Raw genomic sequence first — 26,539 nt, 5'->3', positions numbered from 1 at the left:
CCTCGGACCTCAAGCGTCCGGTACAATACAGTTCTTCTCAGGCTCATGGGAGAGGAATAAACATTTGCCTTCAGACCTCAAGAGTGCAAATACATCAAAGTTTCTTTAAGGCACAAAAGTGCCATGGAACAAAATGACATGAAAATTACCTCGAACTCAAAGAAATTGACGGTTAAAATTTTCATATCAAATCCTCTGAAGCACAAAGCAGTGCTGAGGGTAAAAATAAATTACCTCAAAATGCTAATCAGGAAAGTTGAAGCTAATTGCTCAAGAAAAACACTATATTGATCTCCAGGATGATCCTTAAAAATGATCACCATCATTATTCATTAAGGTTAGTCACCCAAGCTAATCGCCAAGAGTGATCGCCGTCAATCTGAAAAAATGAAAGCACCAATAGCTTGAACAGAAGAGGGCTCAACATAAGACATCACCTTTGAGCATGGGGGCACCTCAACTACAACCTCCTCAGAAGCCTTGATTTTGGGTCTTCATATTTTCCAAGAAGACAAATATAAGTCACTGCCTTCGAGGCGTACTTCTCAATTTTTCAATTCCCTCTAGTTATGACTGCCACGTCAAACTAAAGGGAATTGGGGGCAAACTGTGGAGGGAAAAAATCCCCTCCAATGAGCATTGAACACGTCATCACTATATAAATCTACATTTGGTAGATTTCAGAAGCCCATCCGGATCAAACCCAAATTGAGTTTGATACTAGTCCAAGTTCACTGTTCACAAGCCCAATACTATTGTTATTTGACCTTTAGCCCTGTTGAAGCCCGGATCAAGAGATTATCAGCCCAACATGTTAATATTAAACATCCGGCCCGTTATTCAAGCCCAACTAATTCAAAGTATATTCAGCCCAGTTTTCCAAGATTGAACAAGTCCTATCGGTAGAAGGATTTGTCATAAAAGGAGAATTCTTTGATAGGAAGTTCTATACAAGGCAAGTTCTGCGTAGGAAATATTATATAATAGAAAGAACTCTATTTGTAAAGAAAGTCATGTATGGGAAGGATTGGAGGACAAGCAACGCGAGTCTCACCTTAATTCTATCAATTTTTGTGTATAAATAGAGGCCCAGACCTCCAATAAAAGGATCAAGCAATTCTACGTTTTTCTATATACTGTTCTTGTTTATTTTTATGGTTTGTTGAGTGAGTTATTTTATTTCTCTTAATCATTATTGGTTGGGCAAAATTTTGCACCTACAGAAGGCAATCAACATTTGGAACCGTGGCATATCAGTGAGCATCAACGGAGCAAGGCAATGGCCACACAAGGCATTGGAATAACAAAGCGACACTAGATGGCAACAAAAACGACGGCAATGGAAACCACAACTGGTCCATCGCAACCCAGTAAACAAACGGCCAAGGCTTTTCCCACCGACGGTGTAGCACGGAGATAGTGTAGTGACGGCTTCTGGTGGAGAAAATTTAAAGGTGGGTTTGGTGTTGTAGATTAAAGTTTGTTTGGGTCAGACCCAGTTGGTGTGGTGGCTTCTGGTGGAGAAAATTTGATGGTGAGTGTGAACCTTTCTTTGCCCACTTTAAGGTTTTCTCAGGATGCAACAATGAAAAGATTGTTTTGGCCCCAAATCCATTAGCTGAAGGGCGTTGTGATGAAGGAAAAGGAGAATAATGAAATGGGTCTATGGTTTAGGGAGATGAAGAGGAGAGAGAGTAAAGAAAGAGAGAATAAAACTGATAATTTAATAAAAATATAAAACTGATAATAAAAAAATATAATATAAAACTGATAATATAATAAAAATATATATTAAAAAACTGATAATATAATAAAATCTAATAATATAATATAATCTGATAATATAATAAAAAACTAATAATAAAAAATGTGATAATATATAAAAAAATATAATAAAACTGATAATATAAAAATATATATAAAATATAATAAACTGATAATATAATAAAAATATAATATCTGATAATATATAAAAATATATATATAATCTAATAAGATAATAAAAAAATATAATAAAACTCATAAGTATAATATATATATATATATATATATATATATATATATATATATATATATATTCCCTCTATCCCATAATAGATGTTCCTTTTGGAGAAGTAGAACTTTTTAAGGGGACATGTAATTATTGCATTGTCCCCTTTTAAAATTGCAAATATACCCTTTTAAGTTTAAATATATATATAATCAAGTTTGATTTTTTTAAAAAAAAATTTAAGGATATTTTATGGAAAGACGTAAAATATGTTGTTTAAACTTGGTAAGTGGACAAGTATTTTGGGACAATTCAAAAAGAAAAGATGAACAACTATTATGAGACGGAGGGAGTAATAAAAACTGGTGTAAGCTTTTGAAAGTGAAAGCAAGGGTTCATATACAATGGCTTCTTGAGGGTATTATCGTCATTTTACATGATCTAAATTTATAGTTATTAATTTATTCAACTGAAGTGAGGGTATTATCGTCATTTAAAGTCTCCAGGGGCCTATTTGCACCAGATTAATAATATAAGGGAGTTTTATGCTACACATGAACTTTTTTACACTATATTGATAGTACAAGAGAGCTTAACCCTATGTGAAATAATACATTTAGAAATGGCATGGTAGGTTATTTATTTGATTTGGTTTTGCTTATATGGTTGATTTAAAAAAAAAATTTAACTCAGTGCATTAGACTCTATCATTGCGGAGTTTCGGAAAGGTCAAATGTCTAATAACTTCTATTATAAGTGAAGAAACACCATGCGGAGACACATCAAATTATAAAAAGTACCAACAAATATTTATTCGGGATTAAAATGAGTAATTCTTGAGATTGCTCTTGCAATGAGAGGTAAAACCAAAGGAATTAACTAACTTTATTCATTAATATGACGACGTTTAAAACCACTACCAATTTCAACTTTTAGGCAGTGAATATAAATTTTATATATCTAAATTCAACTCTCTTATAAACCCCAGAATACATATGTTGGTATGCTAAGATTAATACTTGAACAATTCATGGTACACAGTTTTTTTCTATGGCATCGTTTGGATAGATAAAATCAATTGAAAAAGAAATGAAATAGAAAATTTTAAAACTTTTTTGTAATTTGGTTAGATAGAAAAGAAAAAAAATCTAGAAAATTAAAATTTTTGTAACCCTTTATTTCTCCGGAACGTTTCCTACACAAAACACTTGTTATTTTTCATCATATATGAATAATAGTAGTTCCAATTGTCTAAATTAATTGAAAACTTTATCTTTTTTTAAATATATTTTATTACTAATTCTTTATTATTTTAATATTTTTATAAAATAAGGGTAATTTAGGTATCCAAACTATAATATTATATGTTTCTATAATTTTTTTGAATAAATTTTCATACTAACCAAATTACATACTAGAAAATTTATTTTCTTTTCAATTTTATTTCATTTCATTCATTTTTTTGTTATTTCTATTTAACCAAACCGAGCCTACGACAAATATATGATGGTATAATTTATCAGACCACGAGAGTTTTTCTTTAGTAGTCTCGTGGAAGTAATCTCCTTCAATCGAGTCCCAATAATAACTAGGATAGTCAACATATTGTGTACCGTAAAACTCACTTTCTTCTAGTTCTTTAAGGCTTTCCACTTTCTTCCTTGCTGTCTTCGGTTCACTTGATTGCTTCTTCTTCTCATCATTTCCTTTTACCTCCTTTCCTTCATCAGTTGATGCATTAGAAATCTCTGGTTTTTCAGTCTTCTGGCCTCCACTTTCTTCTACAGACCTGGTGTTCTTCTCTTTGGACTCACTTCCTTTTGAATTTTTCTTTCCTGAAAAGTACTGTGTTATTAGGAAAAATAATGCTTGCCATTACAAACAAACGATGATTATATACATATATTTTAAAAGCATATACATGCATGTGTACGAGGATTGATAGATGTGAAGATGAGAGGTTATACCGCTAGGTCAAGTATTTTTTGATAAAACAATCACACTCTTTTGTCCATAGTTTGGCTCGAACCCGATCCTCTTTGTGAATGGGAGGTTATACGGCTATGCATGCCACAATGTATCATTACATAAAAAAGTAATTGCGTAAACGATGTAAAGTTATTATATATTAGAGGCATGGAACAAAATGATCCAAGTTCATAAAGAAATTGGTTCTCCAATAGAAGTAGAGTGGTCCTCTCTAATCTTGCTCTGTATGATCCACTTAAATACTAGATATTATTACATGTAAATGGTGCTAATGACTCGTATTTATCATTTGATGGAGTCAAAGTCTCATAATTTCGAAAAAATAAACATATAAAACAACACTGTTTATTTTCATTGATTTACCACTTTTTGTGTTGAATAACAAGTAGTACCTAAGTGATAAAGGTGATACTCACCTTTATCTTTTGATGGATTATGACTAGAAATTTCTGATTTCTCAGTCTTCTGATCTCACTTTCATCTACAGAGCTCGTGTTCTTCTCTTTGGAATTAGCTCCTTCTATTTTTTTTCTTTCCTGAAAAGTATGTTATTAGGAAAACAAATGTTGAACATATATATATATTATAAGTACATATGTATATGTGTGTGCATATAATTGTGATCAGGGGTTTGTGACAGTATCGTACCAAAGATCTTCTTCACCTTCTTCAAATTCATCTCGTTCAGTGATGAAATTCAATGGCCACATGCAGCCCATGTTTATAAAGAAACACACATGGTAGGTAGCCTTTGTGACCCTCATGAAGACTAATATAATTGAGTTAATTAAGAAAGATTAATTTGTTTTGGCACCATTTTTATTGAAAGTAAAATCTACTTCATTCTAAAGGATTGGAGTAAATTAATTAGAGAATAACTATTAGATTTTACAAATTGGCAATTTATTTATATAAATCTATACAAAATAAACTATTCTAGTATACAAAAGAAACTATTTGTTTTTTTAATGAAACTGGGAGTAAGATAGATATAGTTTCCTTTATTAAGTGTGAAAATAAAGAGAATATATTTTAATTAAGATTAATTAAAAGACATTAAATAGAGTGGCTTGCAGGAGAAAGTCTATAATATCTCCTGGCCTCTCAAACTTCAACCACGATTTTACGAATTTTTTTTTAATTTTTTGTTTATTTTTTTATTTTTTTTATCACCATGACATTGCGGATTTAAGTGAGAGAAAATATCACGGGTTATGTTTTGAGCATATAAGGGTGGATGTTTATTTTTATTTTATTTATTTTGAAAGGTACCACGTCGGCTAAAATTTTTTGATTGGATATTTAAAAGTCCAATTTTGCTTCTTGTTGGGTCATACTAGAGCATCTGCAGCCTAGCTCCTGAAATCCAAATTCCACGATTTGGGTGGGCTTACAATGGCTTGCGGGTTGGCTCGCTAAATAGCACGAGCCCGATCGCGATCTATTTTGCCAAAATGATCCCGTTTTGGGTATAGAATTTTTAAAATATGTAGTGTTTTAAGGCACTGTTTGGCAGAATGAATTTTTGGAAAAATTGGATTATTTTGAGCTCTTTTTTTTTTTTTTTTTTTTTTTTTTAGTAAAAAATAAAATAAAATTCATTAAATAAAAAATATATTATTTAGGCATTGTTTGTCCTTCTTTTTTTTTTTTATTTGGGCCAAAAATAAATTAAAATTTTATTTTCCCCCTAAAAAATTGATTTTTTAACCTTTTTTTTGCTTTAATTTTTAAAAATCTGCCACAACCTGTGTTTATGGCCGTTAAGGCACTGTTTGGCTTACACAAACAGTGCCTTAAAAGCTATAATTAAATAATTAAAAAAAATCAATTGTTGTAACTTTTTTCAAAAAGAAATAAAAATTTAAAAATTCATTTATCTTCTATAAATTAAAAATTCATTTATCTTCTATAAAAATTATAACAGTTAGAAATATAACATTTATTAGGAATTTAGCCATTAGGAAAAATATAAAAAATTAATTTTTTTTTTTTTTTTTTTTTTTTTTAGAGTGAAAATCTAGAGTTGGAGTGGAGTACCTGTTCTTGGAGAGCCAAAATTGCTGACGTGGCTCTTGGAAAAACTGAAGTGACATTTTTTTAGAGCAAAATTCCGGAAAGACTGATGTGGATGCTCTTAGATGGCCCATTTTTCAGTTCATAGTTTATGATTTTCTCTGGCCCACAAGAAATCCCAAGTTCTGATTAACTATGAACTAAGAGCATGTTTGATTTGTAACTTTGAGAACAATTTTCTAAAAACAGAACATTATACGAAAACTCTTCTTGGTTCAGTTTTCTAAATATTTTATAAAAATTCAATTATAAAGATATCTATTTCCAGATAACTAAATGTCTTCAGAGTTATAAAGCAAGCAGATACTCTCATTTATGATATCCTTTGTAGATTGGCAAGCAAATGAAAGCAATCATTTTGAACTGCAAAATTAGATTTCTACTTTGTTTTTCTTTTCCCAAAATGGTTCTTGAAATTACAGCACTTGGGAATCTTTTTCATTCATACTCAATAATATTGATATATTACGAAGATTAAAGTGTATCGTGCCATTACTGAAGTTAGATAGTGCGAGACGTGGCATGTCCTGTGAATTGATCATGTACTTTTCACAAATGAAATAAGGGTAAACTACAATTGCCTCTCCTGAGATTTAATCTAATTGTAACTAAATCTAAAGTTCGCTATTTTTTTTTAGGCAAAGACTCCCAATGTCATGTTTTATGGTGAATTTACTCATCTACCCTTATTATTATATTATTAAAAATAGTCAAAATATCTAAATAAAAAATATAAAATGACCCTTTTGCCCACCGCATTTAGCCACTATTCCTCTTTCCTCTCCATTGCCACCAACCATCACCAGCACCATCCACAACACCACCTTAATCATAAATACATACATATATATACACAATGAACCCTTTAATGAAACTTCAGGTTCTCGGTTGGTCTTCAAGTTGAAATTCTCACCATGGGAATCCCAGTGAAGAGAAAGGGTCTGAAGCCGAAATCATAAGTTAGTTTTATTTCTTCGATCACCTTCGAAATCGTCAAATTCGCAATAGAGAAAACCATTTTCTAGCCTTTGAAGGGAAACCCATATAGAAACGGGTTTGAAATCAAAAGGTTGAATTAGGTCATGAGATACCCCTCGGATCCAAGACACGGGTTGATCAGGCTCAGGCCCAAACCAGAGAGAATGTCAAACAATTAATATTTTATAATGAACACGGAATACAAAATAAATTAAGTAATGAAATTAAAGCTGGAATGAACTAAAAATAGAATCCGCAAAATATTATAATTATTAAAATCCATCAAACCCAAACTCCAAAACTCCATCAGTTTACAACTTGGGAATCCATCTCTAGTGGACCCCTATTAAACATCCAAACGGAAAATAAAACAACTGTAATAAACGTCCAGAAATAAAACTATAGAGAGAGCCCTACATCGTCGGAAGAGTGAATAGAGACCTCTGCTCAGCACGAACACGTCTAAGCCTGGAACTGTCGTGTACCTGAAAAATAGAAGTGGGTCAGGCCCACGCGCAAGTTCTATACTACTACAATCCAAACTGAGGCCCGATACGCATGTACATCCTAAACAATTCAACAATAGCTAATAGTCCGTAAATATATATATATAGTCACACTAAAGGATTCTCACTGGACTACAGGCCGGTCTCAACCTGAATAGAGCTAACATGCTAAAACGCACACGAAGTGGGCATATGTACTTATACCTAAACAGGGTACACCTCCAACCATCGTAGCCAGCTACACATCCCGATGCATATACGCTCCCTAGCCATCGGTCCTGGGGCTCAAGCTCATACCGAGGCACCATAACAGTACATATATAAAATCCATCCAAAATCCCTGGTATTGCCGCTCAACAAGTAGTTGCCATGACAATACAAATCAACGAGACTTAACTTTTAGTTAATCCCATCCTTATTCCAAGTAGGTGGGTAATGGTATTGTTTTAAAAACCTAACCTATCCTTAGTATGCCACCGTCCCATACTGGTGCCTACTTTCCAATCCTCCAGTAGTCAATAATATCAATAAATCAAGTATATATCAACTAAATTCCAATATCCAACATTCAATGTTAGCAGTGATAAAATAAGCATTGATAAACAGGGTCACAACAACAACATATACATGCCCAATTTAAGTTGTTCCCTTAAGTCTGATACAAAGACATAATTAATTAAAACTTCCATTTAATACCTTACAAATGACATACAGATATGTAGGGTATGTATCACAAAATCCTAACCTCCACGGTTGATACTAACTGTGATAATGTAAGCATCAAAACAATATTCACAGTATGTATGTAGACATGCTCAAATTATAGTGTTCCACAAAACCGTTCTAGTGTTAAACTCAAATCCTCCTAGTATTTAAGTTCCAACAGTTGCTATTACAGAAGTTAAGATAGCTATCATCTAGACCCATCCTTCCAATAATTTATACTAGCAGTGGTAAGGAAAAACGTGAACCACAGAATCACAATGCATCCACAAACATGCTTAGTCTAGGTTGAACAAGCATACAACACTACTATAACTACCAGTTTCATAGCAAAACAGATATCATTTTAGTTTGGTTTAATCTTCATTAATCCTGAAATCATTTAAGAGTGCAAAGAGTATGAAGCCTAAGGGAAAGAGTAAGGATAGAATCTTGCCTCAGAAACTTTTGTTCAAAGTTTCAACATCGTCTTCTTAAAAAATCCCGGCGAGTTCCAAAACCCGGTTACTGTTCATGGATACGAAACACTATTCCAGAACTCAAAATCTGATCTTCACCGTTCAGATTGTGCAACACTGAGTCATGAACCTATCCTTCAAATTTCAGCTCGATCGGACCACGGACGAAGCGGGATCGGATGTTTGATGAAATCTGGGCAGAATGGAAAAAAAACCTGTGCGACAGTTACTGTTCACGAGTACGAATCACTGTTCCTGAGGTCAAACTCTGATCTTCACCGTTCATATTGTGCGTCACTGAGTCGTGAACCTCTCCTCCAAAATTCAGCTCGATCGGACGACGGACGAAGCAGGATCGGATGTTTTATGAAATCTGGGTAGAATGGAAAAAAACCTGTGCGACCCAGTTACTGTTCACGAATACGAATCACTGTTCCCGAGGTCAAACTCTGATCTTCACCGTCCATATTGTGCATCACTGAGTCATGAACCTCTCCTCCAAAATTCAACTCAATCGGACCACGGACGAAGCGGGATCGGATCTTTGATCAAATCTTGGCAGAATGTGAAAAACTGCGTTTTTCCTTCTCCACTTTCACAAAATGTGTGCTTTGTTTAAAAAAACCCTACACAGACGTTTACCTTATACTTATAGAGTTTTCCTAAACCCTAGGTTCATTTAAGTCCAACTCACAATCCTAACCGGCCCATCCAATTAACGTAGAAACCTACGACGGCTATAATATAAAACCCTAATTTATACTGTAATTAAAACCCTAGTTAGATATATTTACCTAATTACCCTATTCACCATTAAATACTTAACAAATAATCTAATTGAACAAAATAATAATTAGTAAACCCAATTAAACCCAAATAAGACACACATAAAATAAAACACACATAGAATAATTAAACCAATTACACTTAAACCATTAATGCCAATTAAATAATTAAAACACTAACAAGTAATTCCAATCAAATAACTAAACCAATTACACTTAAACCATTAATGCCACTTAAATAATTAAAACACTAACAAGTAATTCCAATCAAATAACTAAAAATAAATATCATTTAAATAAATTAAATCACCACAAAAGAAATAAATTAAATTACCACAAAAGAAAACAATTAAGCACCTAATAAAAAAAATAATGACACATAATCAAATAAAATGCACTTAAATAATAAATTAAATACCATTAAATACCAGGAATATCCTTTTTAAAATTAGGGGTATTACAGGTCATCTCTTTCTCCTTCAAATTCATGGAATCTAGAAAACTAAAGCATTAATATGGCAATACGAGAAAACAAAAACCTTAGGATACATGTAAAATAATAATAATAAATGCCAAACATGCCTCTCGTCGTCTAAGATTTCAAGAAATTTGGTGCTCGAAGCCACCAGAAGCCCGGACACGATGCGGACTTCCCTGAGAGTGCTGACATTGCCGTCTCCGACAATAATGTGGCAACTCTTGAGGAAGTGCTTGTAGGTTTGGGGGTTGTCGAAGCGGCGAACGACAGACCAAACCATGGAGATTGGGGCGGCAATTGTAATACCCCTAAAAATATTAAAGCTTTTTATTTATTTATTTTATTAAGGGGTATCACAGCCAAGGGCGGAGGGAGCATGTGCCCGGGGGGGCACATGCCCCTCCTGAAAAAATTTTCCCCCCTATTATCATATGCATTTTGTTTTAAAAGTTCAAAAATGCCTCCCTTAAAAATAATAAAGCTAACTAAAAAGAAAAGTTAAAGTGAAAACATGCTAGAATTTGCAAGGGCTAAAGGGGGAAAATAATGTTTAGTATTGTGTTCAGACAATTGTTAGTGGTGTGTTTGAGTGGTGAAGAAAAGAATACTGAAGTATAATTTGTAGTTGGTATGTGTGCTCGTCAAATTCTGAACAAAAACAGTTAGGTCTTTGAATAAAATATTCATGGTCTTGTCCTTGTTCCATTTTTCAATTTCATTTTCTGCAATTGCTATTTATATAGTTCAACATCAAAATCAAAATTGTAAGGTGAGAATCGAAAGATAAAGATAGAAATCAGAATGAATCTTCTATTTTGCTGTCAATCTATTACCGACTTAATTTTTTATTTTTATTTTTTATAGAATATTAAACTGTTCCTTAAATTTTTTATGATTTTGTTATAATTTTTTGTTTTTATTGTTTGCCTTTTGGTGTGAAAAAAATGATATATGCTATGTTAGTTGGTTTTTTTTTTTTTTTTTTTTTCTGTCAAATACATTATGCCCCTCCTGAGATACAATCCTGGCTCCGCCCCTAATCACAGCAATAGTCTGGACGACGGCGAAGCAAGACTAGTTGGGTTTGATGACGTGGGTGTGGTAGAGTGAAATGTTGTCAGAGGCGATGATAGAGAGGAATGGTGATGGGTATGGTCACATGGATGTCGAAGCGGGGGATGACGACCGAGTAGTACTGGTTAGGTCTGGGCTACTCAAATTCTCGCCTCCGCTAATGGTTACATCCTTCGATCGGTCTTTGATTTAGTGTAGGCCAATTTCGGAATTTCCTTCGGTCTTTGATGGGTGGTTGTGGCTGATACCAAAAACTAGGGTTGCAACTTGGGTGGGTTAGCCCAGCCCAACCCGAAATTTTAAAATTTGGGCTTTAGATTCACAAATCGGGTTCATGTTCGGGTTGGGTTTTGTCAAAACCCAGACATATTCGGGTTGGGCTCGAGCTCAACCCAAACCCAACCCGAAACCCTTTTTTTTTCTTTTATTTTTCTCTCTCCTCTCTCTTATTTTTTTCTCTCTCTTCTTTCTCTTTCTCTCTCCGTCGTCCCCTCTGTTGCCGTCGTCGCCGCCGCCCCACTTACAGACCATGATTAATTGATTTGTAAAACAAGAATTAAAGTCCACAAATTCCAGTCCTCTACGATTTTCACTTGGTGGATTGAGTAGAGTTGGTTGTTGGTCGACCCAGGCACCGAGACGACTATCTCTGTGCTCAAAACCACAATATACTGTTGTTGTTGTGGGAATGGATGAAAGAAAATAGGAGGTTCCATTGGATTTCAAAAAGGCTGGGGTTTGAGAAGAGATGTGATGTGCGGCTGAGGTTGGGTGGAAGTTGAAAAGAGATGTGATGTATGGTTTATGATTTAGGCAGAGAAAGAGAAGAGGGAAAAGTCTGATAAAATAGAAGGAGTTGATAAGACAGTACGGTTGGGGTTGGGGTTGGGTGGAGTTGAGAAGAAATGTGATGGGTGTGTGACAGAGTTTATAGTACGGTTTAGGGTTTGGGCATGCACAAAAACTGAAAGATCTGGGTTTTGATTTTTTGAACAATCTGAAATGATATGTCGATATGGGTTTTGAACTTTTGATTCTTGTAGACAAATAGATAAAACTGAAATATATGGGTTTTGAACTTCTGATTCTTGTAGATTTTGTAGTTTGCGAGAGAGAGAGAGAGAGAGGGCAAGTTCAGAGAGAATAGAGATGGAGCGATAGGGGAGGCTGAAATGATTTGCCCTAAATTTTTTTTTTTTATAATAATATAATCAAATATATATAATACATATAAAATAATATATTATATATATAAATTTCTGAATTTTTTTTTTTTTAAATGCAACCCGTCAACCCGACCCAACCCGTCCGAAAATATTTGGTCCGGGTTATGACCATAATCCATGTTGATTATAATTCGGGTTGGCCCAACCCAGCCTGATTCCGGTTGATGTTGGGTTGGGACTGAGTTGAATTGGGCCCGTCCAAGTTGCAGCCTTACCAAAAATAGTCATGGACAGCAAGCACAAAGCTTTCAGGTTTGACTTAGGGATCCTTTTAGTTCAATTGAATCCGTCATGGGTGCTATTGTGTTTGTCGTGGGTCTAATTGGGTGGTGATGATGGTGGTGCGATGATATATGGGTTTTGGTTTCTATGAGTGTTTGCTTGGCAGTAATGATGGCTGCCGGTGAAATGGTGGTGGCATTTGTTTTAAAGTATTAATTTAATATTATGAAACAAACCTAATTAAGGGACAATTTGGTCCACTAGGCATGGTTTTATTGTTATTCTGTAGTATTATAAGGATAATAGGGTCTTTTACACTTAGTTGATGGGCATTTTAGTCACTTTAATCAAAAAAATTTGACAAAAATGATTAAATTTTGTAGGAAGTCTTTGCAAAAAAGCAAACCTCGCAATAAAATGACAAGTCCCGAATTTAATTGTAATATTTAAGTCAAATTTTAAAAGAGGTCATTATAGTTTAGTCACGGGGCCATGAAATAGGATGCAATGATAAAAATTAAAAACTACAAACAAAAATTGCCCTTTGCTTTGAGCTAGCTTAATAAATTTGCTTTTCAAACAACGTTATTTTATGAAGTTGAATTTGATGTGCTTTGGTATCATAATATTGATGTAAGCATGTAACAACAATACCCTTTCAATTATATTACCTCTAGTTTCAAAAAAAGCAAAGAAATTATATACTATAATCCACCGTCAAGTACTCAAGTTTTGACAGCATGCTTTTCTGCAAATTGGGCTGTGACCGTGTACAGCTTATTATGAATCATCCTATAATATGAGCTTTTTCTTTCTTGTCATTTTAGATTTTTAAAGAAAACAGAAAATTGTTTTTATAGGCTTACTTGTAACTTGATATATATAGTGACAACATTATATATTGGCGTGTACAAGGACGTTTACCAAAACACCAACTAAGTCTGCATAGCTGGCTTGCCTACAGTCCAGTTCCAATGTGCTTGGGGCCTAAGTTTCTGAAACACATCGATAAACCTTTTGACAAGTTAAAGCTTTTAAATTAAGTGCATGCAAAAGAAATAATATATGTCACCATAAATCGTATTCACACAGTTTTTGACTTTCTAATAATATGCGGTAGAGTACAAGTGTTGTACTTTATCGAATGGTTAGCAATGTATACGTGTGCACGTTGTCAACTGCTCGATGTATTAACCGTGCTGGATCTCAACACGTTTACATAAAAATTTAATTTATGAACTTCTCATCATGCAATTATTTAAATTTAGACCTACAAGACAAGGCAAATTAGACCTTAAGTAGGTGTGAAATTAGTCAATTGCAGCAAAATAATATCAAACGATTAATTATTATACATCCACTTCCATCAAACAAACAAACCCATGAAGAAGGGAGTTGTTACAAGTTTGTGTTTTTGATAAATTCTCTATAAATATATTTTGAAATTTTGATTTGTAATTAAATATCTTGTGGTGACTATTCTAGCCCCAATCAGAGGGTATTTAACAAAATTATTTATTATAAGTGATTACATTAATACTTGAGACTTAATCAATGATTCAGTTGGTAGATTGTTCATTTCTCTGAACAGATATGCCGTGTTCGAGCTTATGATTAATTCATTCTCCTAATTATTGCAACGTATGCGTAACATTTTAATTAATGACTCAACGGTCTGTTTTAGAGATTTTTAATGAAATTTCCTATCAAACGCCCAGTATGACAATATATGATTTTAAATATGATAAAGATGGATCATGAATGCAAGGGCAATATAAACCATGAAATATTATAAAGTAGGGTGCCATATAAAGTGGACGAAAAAATCAAACTATATGTGGAAAACTCTTCAATAATGCACCCATCTCATTAAATATGTTCTCATCTTGATTTTTATTTATTTATTTATTTTTTTCAATTAGAAAAAGAAAAGGAAAAAATATATATATACATATATGTGTGTGTGTGTGGTGATGCACCATGTGATTAGTGGTGTAAGTTGCGCTAGAAAGTTCGACTCTCTTCATGATTGTCACTTATTTATTTATTATTTTTAAAACATCTAAATCACAGATATTAAACGAGTCTTCCAACAATTGAGGTCTAATCGGTTTAAAATGTTAATCTAACAAATCATTTAAAGCATTTTTTTTACTTTATATTTTGAATGTATGCTGCCCTTCAAAATTTGTACAAGGAGATAAACATATATATAGTGTGTATGGAGTAGTGATATATATATATATATATATTTGGAAGTCACAGTCAATGAAATAATGATAGAAATTAAATCTAGATTGAGACCTCCTTCTTACTGATAATAATGCAAGAGTACAGATGGCCTCACAAACTCACAATCAATTATTACAGGGATGACTTTGAACTGTTCGTATGTCAAAACAATCCCCATCAGTACAGCAAGTGCAACAACTTCTTCAAACAAAGAATGCCACAAAAATTTGGAGGGAAAAAAAAACTAATTAATTCGTGTAAATGTATATATAACGAAGGTTGAATAAAAATGATGTTTTTAGAATTAATAATGATATAAAAATAGATTTTTCCTTTTTTTTGTTTTTTTTAATAATATACAATCACATCTCTTAATGTTTGTCACAGTCATATACGAGTTCAAGCTTGTTCAAGTTTTTTTGAACTTAAAGGGGTTAGAATAGACTCTCTAACCTCTATTTAAGTGTTCATATCATATGTATTGGCATATATTAGATATTAATTTTCATCTAGAATTTAAAATGTAAGAAGTAAATTAGAAAAATATATGAAACTATAAAGGGTGGGTATTGTAGTAATTTTATTCGAATATAGAAGGAAGGTGCGGCCCAGTGTGGAGCAGTTGGAACAGAACACTTTCCAACAAATTTCCTTTTTCGTTGCAGCGAAGATAAACGTACAGCAAGACAACAGTTTTGCCATTTAACTTAACAACGCGGTTAAAACGAAAACAGCTTTTGTTTTTTGTTTTTTCAAAAATCAGAAATTTTGTTTTAATCATGTATTTGGGTGCCAAGCAAGCAAGACCCAAAAATAATAAAATGCCCAGTTGTCCAGTATGATATTTTAGCTAGGTGTTCACTTCATGATGAGGGACACGTCATTTTCTGAGCTTTATTTTATTATTATTACTAATCACAGCTTGCTTACACAATCAATCCTCTACAAAATTTTTCATTTACCTTCTTATTTCTTTGTGTGTGTGTTTGTGTGTGTCTGTGGGCGTGCCTGTCTATATAAGAGCCCAAGTCGCCATTCATTTATCTCCACCATTCCAACTCGGTTCTAGCTTCTCTCTCTCTCTCTCTCTCTCTATAAACACACACACACACACACGCATATATATATAAACCTAAAGATATCGAAAAGAAGAAAAGATGGGTGCTCTTGACTATCTGATGGATTTATGTACAGTTAGCAGCACAAGGAAGAGCAAACGCAAACCAATGCAGGTATGGACTTCTTCATGTTTTAAGTTAATTTGCTGTGTTTTTTTCAAAGTCTTCTCTCTCTTGTGGTCTTTAATTTCCATAACAAAACTTTGACATGTTTTCTTCCTTCTCAGACAGTTGATATCAAGGTTAAGATGGACTGTGATGGCTGTGAAAGGAGAGTTAAACATGCTGTATCCTCCATGAAAGGTGAATCTCTCTCTCTCTCTCTCTTTCTCACACACACACGCACACACAAACACAAACTCAGAGGCAAACAGGCTTGGCAAAGGTCGCAAAACGGCGTCGTTATACATTCGACGCATTTTACTGAGAAAATTTTAAAACTCAATTAAAGAAAGAAGGCCTATATATACCCTCTGAGGCAGAGGCTTGACAACTCATGAAAAAGGCTATACATATACTCCATATACTGAAACACATCCCCCACTTTTGACACTTCCATAAAAGCTCTCTTTCTATATGTTGTCCTCTTGATTTTTAATTCCTTGGAGTTTTTTTTATTTTATTTTATTTATAGCTTGTTCAGTCACATAACATAGTTGTCAATATTTTTATAAATACATACATATATATTATATATAAATATATATATTTCAAGCTTTGGTTTTGCTACTACGGACTTGATTACTTGAATGTGGTGTCTAGCTACTACTTTTGACAAGAGGATGTTATATCTAGGTCACACTAGCCTTAAATGTTTCCTTAGAAAATTTTCATAAATACATATATGGTACATATTATATATTAAATTTATGTATTCTAAATTTTATTTTGAAAGAATTGCTAAATCCAATTGCGATTTTGCTAAGGTGACATTTAGTTACCATATTATGCATACACAAATTATGGTTGGTCATATTAGTCGATACGTGATTTTTTTTCAAATTTAATACGTGATTTGTACATATCGATCAATTTATACTGATTTTGTGCGAATTTATTATATCGCAATAGCTACCAATACCGTGAGAATGCACAGTTAAAGAATAGCTGGAAATAGCAATTGATTGTCCTCCTTTTTTAGATTTGTTGTTGGCAGAATGATGCAGGAATAAATGCAACAACAATTCCCAACAAACCAAACAAGCCCTTCACGTAAATACACGTAGACCAACTTCAATATATAGTCAATTCACATGATAAATACAGTACTCTCTCTGTCTCTATGTTAACAGCCACTATTTTGGATTCTTTCTCAATTCCATTGTTCAATCATATATATAACATATTATTATTATTATTATTATTATTATTATTATTATTATTATTATCGTCATCATCATCATCATTTTGAAAGTAATTTTTTGAAATTTTAAGAAATGCACCCCTAAAATCCACAAAAAAATTGAATTTGTTCCCCATGTTTACTAAAAAATTTGAATTTTTTTCCTTTGGATACAGGAGCTAGGTCAGTAGAAGTAAACCGAAAGCAGAGCCGTGTAAGTGTGACTGGCTATGTGGAACCAAACAAGGTCTTAAAGAAAGTGAAGAGCACTGGAAAGAGAGCTGAGTTCTGGCCCTATGTCCCATACAATCTGGTCTCCTATCCTTACGTCCCTCAAGCTTACGACAAGAAGGCGCCCTCCGGCTACGTCAAGAACGTCGTTCAGGCGCTTCCGAGCCCGAATGCAACGGATGAGAGGCTCACCACAATGTTCAGTGATGAAAACCCTAATGCATGTTCTATCATGTGAGGCATTTACATGCAAGGCATGAAGGTTGTAGTTTGACCTAGCTAGGTTTGGGTTTTTTTTTTTTTTTTTTTTTCTGTAGGAAACAAAATTTGTTTGTAGTTTCGCTTGTTTTGTAGTCTTCTGAGATTAGTCATGCTCCTTATGGTTAAATTAACTCGAGTCATATCGTGATCACATAATTATTTTAAGAGTACTAAGCATACACGATTCTAAAGTTGGACACATCTAATTCGATAAAAAAATGAGATATAAAGTTCAAGAGTCCGGCGCATTCGATTAAATTTATGTGAGTAATAAATAACACTATAATAACATCATCATATTTAATAAATTCATGATAATACGTAATTTCATTTTTCAAACATGTAAAATAGTTCAATACATCATCAATATTTTTCTTTTAATTAGTGTCCATTACCTACCATAAAGATCTTCATTCTTTTTGGAGACAAAGCTCTTGTGGGAACTTAAATTCTTACCTCTTGCTTGAAAAATAAAGAGATATGGACACTAATAACATGCTGCGACAAAAACTTTAAAAAATAAAAATAAAAAGTCTGTCTTGGCTCAATTTATTTGCATATCCACACGACTCAGGCTACAAATATATTATAAAAGTCAACATTATATATATATATATATATATATATATATATATATATATATAGATGTCATAATATCCTACATCCTAAATTAGGGATCAAAGGGAGACTACAAGAAAGGACCTCTTTTTTTAAAAAAAAAATAGTAATTAACCATTGATTATGGCTATCTTATCCTAATCAACAATAATAAGCACTAGACCAAATGATAATACAATCTAATTAAGTTAACCAATGTCGATTGTCGTGTCCGTTTAGTCCCACCAAACCCACATTTTGCCGCCAAAATTTATAATAATAAATCAAAGCAAATAAAAACAAAAAGAAATTTAAAAATACTTTTTTAGAAAGCAAAATATTCAAAATTACTAGCCACCAATCAATTATTCATCTATGAGAAATTATTAGATAATTGTGAATCATTTGATTCAATTTCATCAAACTTCTTCAATTAATATAAATAAATTCATAAAAATGAAAGATCAAGGCAACTCAACAACTCACTCATGTACTCTTTTAGAATTTTTGAAAACTATTCTTTGAGAATCTGAAATGGAGAACTTTTAAGTGGTTCGAAACTACAAAAAAATCACAAAATTAAATTCATATAATTTGTATTGAGAGCATTTAAAGATGGGTCAACATTTATTCTCTCAATGCTGAAATACAGGAATTGGAGTGAGACATGAACTTTCACTCTCTCTTATTGAGGGGGTCTCTGAATTGGTTGTGACAGATTCACTGTACAGGGCAAAAAGATGTCGTCAGACCAAAACTTCATGACAAAATATAGCAAAATGTGTCAAATGGTATGATTTGTGTGCAACCCAAAAGTTCTTCACTAGTATAGTAAAAAAAGATTTGTATATCTCAACCATATCTTGTGAAAACATACATATGGTCATCAAGATTATAAGAACAACACTCCATCTGACGTTTATGTCTATCCTCGTTAGGTGTGATTTTATCTGCTCTTTTTTAATGTTCAATTATTAATCCGTTGATCTATAGGAGAAATGATTAGATGGTTCTGATTCATTGATATTTGCCGGATCGATTAAATTTAGAATTTCGAATTGAAAAAATGGTCTTACAACGCATGTTATTTATTTATTATTTTTTCCTTTTGCCCTAACTAATTCCATGATACCTTGCAAAGCGTTCCCTCCACGAAGATCGGTAAAGTTCGTACTTTCTTCCGTGGTCGTAGCCTCAAGGAATTGTTTACACTTTTGCACTTCAAGAGAGTCGAACCTTTTAGACATGATACTTTCTCTATAATTGGCTTTGAGAAACAAAATATAAGATCCAAACGTGAAGCCACCATCTCATGAAATTTGTCACAGATATGTCCTGTTGCATAAATATTATTCGTTTTGCTCATGATTTCATAAGGCATTTAAACAGTTAAGAGGTGTTCGATGCATTTGATTAAATTTGTGTGATTACGGGTTTGGACTGGTGCGGGAGAAATATCTTTCATTCTTAGCTTTTAAAAATAATATTGTCTGCAGCAATTATATGTGTGTGTGTGTGTAGGTCCTGTTTCCCTCCTTTCCTGCATTATTTGTGCTTTACGTTTTTGTTGTTTGGTGGAGATACGGAAGACGTACAGAAATATTGGATATGAAGATGTCAGCTAATTTGTTGTTAAGATATGGTAGTGATTATATACCCTTTATCGGACAAAAAAAAGATATGCTAGTGATCATATCAGATATCACATGCTAAGATTTCAATCTTTAATAAGAGAAGTCATGAACAATATATATGTGTGTGTGTGTGGGTGTGTGTGTGGCGTTTTCATACTCTGGAATCAGAGTATGACATAGGATTGTTCAAATATAATGAGCAACAACCAATTTATTATTAATATTATTTTTTTATAAAAATTTTTAATGTTGTATACACCAATTAAACAGGATACTACCACGAACTATAGTAGTCCCTATTTAATTAACGATTTACAATAAATTTGTTCTAGTTTTCAACAGTTTGTTCTGTCTTAATACCTTAAACAAATGTATTGAAATATGATTCAAGTGTGCTGAAATTTCTTTTTAATATTATTATTTTTAATTTCAACATCGTGCTGTAACACATTTATTGTGTTGAAGTTATGTTAAAATATAGATTATATGTTTTGAAACTTGATTTAAAAGCGTTTTGTAACTTTGCAACAAACTATAACATGCTACTACTAGTCCTCAGGGGCGTTGGAAGAATTCGGGAGGTTAGTCCTTTAAGTTTCACTTTTGAACTACACTCTTAACTTGAATGGTGTGTGTGTTGTGGGACACGTGCTATAAGGAAATAATAATAATAATAATAGTAGGAGACTACAAAAGTAGAGATAAAACTGCCGTAGGAATCACTGTATTTTTCGTATTTATTATTTTTCTAATTTTGTAATTAGAGATTTGCATTTGTAATTAGACCATATTAACTATCTATAGGGATCACTTACTGACCTGTGTGAATTGGCAAATATTGTCTATTATTTAATTATAAATAAATAAACATCAGAAAGAAGAAGTATTGTGAGCATCTCTAGAACTTGTATCTTTGTCTTACATTTCCATGATTTTTATTAATGGTCAAAAACTCAAAAGTGAAGCCATGTGGAGTGTTCGGCCCAAAACACTGAACTCATTACTCATGTCCCTGAATAGGAGTTAATTCTGAAGATGTGGCCCAAGAGTGTTGGGCCAGGTTTGGGTCAGTCCACATCATACTGGTGGGTGGCTAGGCTTAGAACTACAAATGGCAAAGTCCACAAGACCGTGGTGGGCAATTTGGTCATGGCCCAAGGGATTTTGGTTTCAGCAAGACTAAGCCGACCAAACTTAGATTTGTGTAATTCCACGAGCTAGGCCCATTTAATTCTACCTGGTAAATCAGACTTGAATTCAAAAAAACCCAAATCTCATCTGGATAGCCCAATTTCCATCTACAGATGGAGCTTCTTCATTTTCTTTTTAATTATGTGGATAAATTTACCGATTTTCCCTAATAAATTTGTCTAAAACTAGTGTCCACTTGGATAATCTAGAGGGAAAATTGAACATGATTTTCCCAAAACTATTTTAGTAAATAAATTTGAACCCTCAACCTTTAACTTCGAAAAGTTGAGGAGGCACTATGACCCTCGTGTTTATAGGCTACCTCGATATAAGCCATTTTGCACTATATTTGATTTAAAATTCTTAAACAAACTTTGACCAGCCCAATACTTCAACATACCCTCATGCATTTCAAGAATTTTAGGTCTGGATTTGCCAAGGGCAACATATGAATTTGATCTGAACGACAACCCAAAAATTGAATCTTTACACGATGATGGGCCTGATTTAACTACTTACATGTTGATGGGCCTGATTTCAGTATGGTTGGTTGTTGATCTGAAACTCATCGTGTCAGTGTTGTAGATTTTTTTACAATATTTTTTTTTGGCCCATAACAAAAATTATTAATCTTTAAAAAATATAATAAAATTTAAAGTTAAATTTGTTTAAAATTGTATAAGTGCTCTAAATTAACCCAAACTAAATTAAAGCTAAACTTTTTGAATTTGTCAAACATGACAACAACTAACTCGAGTCAAAAAAAATTTCAAGATCACGTGAAAATAATCTCTTCGTATATGGAGATAAAACTATGTACATCTGATTTTTTTTTTTTTAGACTCTACAGTGATGAAAGTCTCATACATTTAATTTGTCCTTTTACAAATCGACTCTGCAATGATGGAAGTTTGGTGCACTTAGAGGCGGAGCTCCCTGTGGGCTAATAATAATAATTAGTACTGTAATTTCCTATTAGCCATAGCCCAGTCCAGCACAATTCATAATAAAAACATAAATAATAAATGGTCCAATTCAGAAAATAAGCCTACAAATAAATTAGAACTAGAAGATTGAAGAAGACTTAGGGGCTGTTTGGCATTATCTAATATTATTTTTAGTATTTTCATCTTCTTTGCTTGAAATTTTTTTTTTTTTTCCTAATAAATTCTTTGTTTGAATTTTTTCTCTAGTCCTCCTTATTTTCAAATCCTAACTCCGCCCTGGGTGCACTGAGCCTCCGCGGAGGCATTATTGAAAATGGACACAAAACCTATTGTTAACTAGGATGGAGTAGGGTGGTGACCACAAAGATGGAAAGAGAAGTTTGAAGGGTCTGGAAAACTTTGGGAATGACAAAATTGTTTGGTTCCTTGGAGGCTTTGGTTCCTTGGAGGCATTTGAATCAAGGCATACCCTAAAGCTAAAGGGACAGACATACCCTTAAGCTGATAAGAGAGTTGGCAATTATATATGTCCTGTACTTTTCTCAGATTGAACCAAGGTTAGGTTAGTTAGAAAGCTTTTGAACCTCATTATTTCACAAAATTTGATTTCTATTGCTTGTGAGCAGAACAAAAAGACACAGCAACAATGGTGACAGAGAGCAGTGAGTGGTATTGATAAAAGTTTGGAGTGTTGTTATGATTGGAATTGTTTTCTTCTACAGAGCAGAAAAATAGTGACATTACACAGAGTGAGTGAGTGAGTGTGTGTGTGTTGAGAATAATAATAATGCAATGTGGACAGTGGATCATTAAAGATGTATAGGTCCTACTTCTTCCCATTAAGAATTTGGATTAGGTAAGGAGGCAATCATGGAGGAGTTATTGTGGTATTGATGAGATCATAATAGTACTACTTTTATGCACCTACTCATTTGTCACTCTGTCTCAATTCAAAAATAAATTTTTTTTTTTTTTTTTTCCAATTTTTTACAATGTTTTATTTTTATTACTATAATTTATGTTTTGAGGATAGTTTCTTTTTCGATGATGTCCAAAACCCCCAGTGTTTGTGTAGCTGGCAGTTTTGTCTTTACCGATCAATCCATAGTACGGTTTCATTTAAGAAAGAAATACAGTAAATAACAGAAGAAAGTGCGACTGAAAAAATAAAAATTACTTCGTTAAAGGGTGAAACAGGCGGAATGATTTAATTTTTTTAAATGGTTTTGATGAATTTGCTTTTGATTCGAAAAAAAGTCCAATTTTACTATAAGCGGCCTAATCTGTAAAAATTAGTAACTTAGGCCCTGTTTGGGTAGTGTGCTGTAGTGTGCTGTAGTGTTCCCTACAGTGTTGCAGTACCCATTTTTAGAACACATGTTGTTTGGGCCTAACTTGTTGTGTTCTCAACAGTAGTGGAACACCAAGGAACAAATCCAATATTTGGCCCAAAAACTGGAACAATAATTTGGTGTTCTATGTTGTTCCAACCCCATTTATTTTTACTGTAGCAAGATAATAATAAATTTTTCAGCCTCCCAATCGCCTCCATCCCCATTCTCGTTCTCAACTCTGAACTTGCCCTAATTTCAGATCAAAAAAAATTCCCTAATCGCTTCCAAGTGGCGATTTCACGGCAAATCATTTCAACCTCCTAATCGCCTCCATCTCTATTCTCGTTCTCAACTCTGAACTTGCCCTAATTTCAGATCAAAAAAAACTGTGAACTTGCTTTCTCTCTGTGCAAATGCGAATTACAAAATATACAAGTATCAGTTGTCCTCTCTCTCCCTCTCTGCAACTGCAAACTACAAAATCTACGAGAATGGGTTTCATTTCAGATTGTTCAAAACCCATATCTTTCAGTCAAGTGTCAGGTCCACCTTTCTTTGAGACATTTTTTTGAACATATATATACTGATTTACAATATTGTTTGACCAAAGATGCAAGAGGAGGGGCGGGTCTCTTATTTGATGTGAGCTTTGCTCTCACTCTGTTCCAGACCTGTTACGGTAGAGTCAATATTTAGTTTGAAGTACAGTTATGCAATAAAAGAGAGAGCTACCTTGTGTGTATGGGTTTTCGCTGTTCCACTGTGTTTGGGTTTGCTTGTGTGTATGGGTCTCAACTTTCAAGCTTGCCCCCCCTTTCTCTCTGTAACTGTTAACTTGTGTGTATGGGTTTTGTTTTAATTTTTTTCTAATTTATAAATCAACTAATCAAGCTCTGTAATTCTTGTTTTGCAAACTAATGAAGCTTTGTAATTAATTTAATTTAATCATCCAAAAAAATATATTAATTTCTATTCCAAAATTCTCACTCCAAATTTTTGTTCCAAACATATTTTGTTCCCATTTCAGAACATCACACTACAAAACACTTGTTTTGTTCTAGACTAGAGCAGTACAGAACATCACACTACACTTCCCAAACGGACCCTTAACTGCTGAGATATGACGCTTTTGACTGAATTGTTTTTACTTAGGTCACTTAAATATTAATAGATTTATACATAGTAAACTATTCAACGTTTAGTATTTTGACATCCTTTACACCATTTATTATTTATTATTTGACTTTCTCTAAATTATGATTGAAAATTAACTTAAAGTGTGAAAAGTCATTTTTGTCCTCATATTATAATAATATAAACAATAGTGTGCTATATTGGTCAGGCATATTACTGGATCTGATCCTCCATGAAAAGTAAAAAATTTCGCATATTTAGGAAGTGATGATATCTCTTTAGGATCTACACCAACATTTAAAAATTGGTTAATAAAAAAAGATACGTCCACTCGATGTCTCCTTTAAGAAAAGAGACAAAAGTCTGAATAACCCGTTAAACAGTGATTATTATATTTTATTTTACACAAGGAAATGACTAAATTATTATTTTACAAAAAAAATGATTTTGAGTGGGAAAAATAATTTTTGACCGTTATATTATAATTTATACAAGGGAATTACCAAATTAGGTCAACCTGAAATAAAACAATAAGAAGTAAGTAATTTGGAGATGCAGGGGATCGAACCCTGTACCTCTCGCATGCAAAGCGAGCGCTCTACCATTTGAGCTACATCCCCTGTTTGGATTTTTACACTGTAAAAAATGCGTGATTGAAATCAAACTTACTACTGACACGTACCCAAAAGTTCAAGAAGCTTGGTGGGCTGAATTCAGAAATGGGCCCACTTGTGGAGTAGCATTGAACCCGGCCCACTAAGCAGCCAGCCCAACAAAGAAGAATCTAACACCGACCATTGATGATTTGGTGGGACCCAGTGGAAAGATTATATAGCTCAGTAGATTGGAATCCAAAGGGTACCATCACTAGTGGTTCCAATTGACTGTAAATTTGTACGATAAAACCCATCCGCATTTTTGATGATCCTAACCGTTCATCAAAGTAGTACTATTTGTCTTTAGTTTTTCTGATATGATGATCTCACAGAATTTACCACTCTTAGTTGGGAAATGTAAATAGAAGAAAAGGGTCACTACAGTAATGGTAATTACCTTGGTTGAAATTGAAAAACTTGAAGGATAAGCAAAGATTGCAAAAAAGTAAAAAAGAAAAGGAAAAAGTGGAGGCTTTTGGAGTTTGGGGACAGAGAATGCGCAGATAGAGATAGAGATAGAGAGAGAGAAAGAAAGAGGAGAGAGAGAGAAAGAGAGTTGCAGGTGCAGGTGATGGCAACAAGTAATGATGGACCTAACACTTCACCACTTTCACATTTTTCCGTCTTTTTATGTGATTGCGTGCCTTTTCTCTAAGTTTATTACTGTATTAATTGTTATGTTCTATTATTAAATTAATTAATTAAAATAATTAAAAATACAATGTCGTTTTTTTAGGACAGTGAGACCTAAAGTCAAAAGTTACAACCCATCATGAGTAGCTGTGGTAGTATTTGCAATGTCCAATAAAATATTAAAATATTAGAAAGTATGTTTGGGAATTGTGTGGTTGAAAGATGGACTTTGTTTTATGTTTCTTTTTTCAAACCCCACGTGATGGCTAAATTTATAGCAACCCCCAAAAGTTACATGAATTAATCTTATTGTTGTTATTTTTCATTTGTCATAGGTAGTAGTATACAATAGGTAGTAGTATACAATGTTCTCTTTTGTGAAAGTCAGGTATTATGTTCTTGATATTTTATATTTGTTTAAGGTATAGTATTTTATTTTGGATAATGTTGTGACGTGAAATTGTTATATAATAAATATAAAAATAGTAACAACCATATAATTAAGGATACGTTTAGCTAATGCTTTTGTTTTATGTTTTTACTAATGTATTATGTAAATAAAAATACGAAATATATTTGGTAATATTTGTTGTCATTTAAATAATATCGAAATATTTTCAAAATTGATGTTAAAATCGAAAGCATCAAAATGATACTTTTGTTTACTTTCACACTGTAACAAAATACTATTCAAATTTATTTATTTTTTCTTTCTAAATTAACA

General features: G+C 33.1%; 1 protein-coding gene and 1 non-coding gene across 2 annotated transcripts; one reads left to right on the top strand and one right to left on the bottom strand.

Moving 5' to 3' along the window:
* The first annotated feature begins 15,775 nt into the window (after positions 1 to 15,775).
* Positions 15,776 to 17,820, top strand: LOC132302540 (heavy metal-associated isoprenylated plant protein 21-like). Its single transcript, XM_059799433.1, has 3 exons — positions 15,776 to 15,969; positions 16,083 to 16,158; positions 17,374 to 17,820. The coding sequence occupies exons 1-3, from the start codon at positions 15,895 to 15,897 to the stop codon at positions 17,664 to 17,666; spliced, it is 444 nt and encodes a 147-aa protein (XP_059655416.1). The 5' UTR covers positions 15,776 to 15,894; the 3' UTR covers positions 17,667 to 17,820.
* Positions 17,821 to 25,073: 7,253 nt separating this feature from the next.
* On the bottom strand, positions 25,074 to 25,146 carry TRNAA-UGC (transfer RNA alanine (anticodon UGC)). The gene has a single exon. It is a non-coding gene; the product is annotated as a tRNA-Ala (tRNA).
* Between the last annotated feature and the right edge of the window lie 1,393 nt (positions 25,147 to 26,539).

Source organism: Cornus florida, unplaced genomic scaffold, assembly GCF_030987335.1.
Source record: "Cornus florida cultivar Cherokee Brave unplaced genomic scaffold, ASM3098733v1 CherokeeBrave_3.0.0_Hap2_Chr04, whole genome shotgun sequence".
Lineage (NCBI taxonomy): Eukaryota > Viridiplantae > Streptophyta > Magnoliopsida > Cornales > Cornaceae > Cornus > Cornus florida.
Note: the sequence above shows the minus strand (reverse complement) of the source record. Positions and strands in the feature narration are given on the sequence as shown.

What these genes read in the sequence shown, in the direction of transcription:
- LOC132302540 (XM_059799433.1), top strand. Translation starts at nt 15,895, where the DNA reads ATGGGTGCTCTTGACTATCTGATGGATTTATGTACAGTTAGCAGCACA. An exon ending in GCAAACGCAAACCAATGCAG is followed by an intron (nt 15,970 to 16,082) that starts GTATGGACTTCT and finishes CTTCCTTCTCAG; the next exon opens with ACAGTTGATATCAAGGTTAA. An exon ending in TGCTGTATCCTCCATGAAAG is followed by an intron (nt 16,159 to 17,373) that starts GTGAATCTCTCT and finishes CTTTGGATACAG; the next exon opens with GAGCTAGGTCAGTAGAAGTA.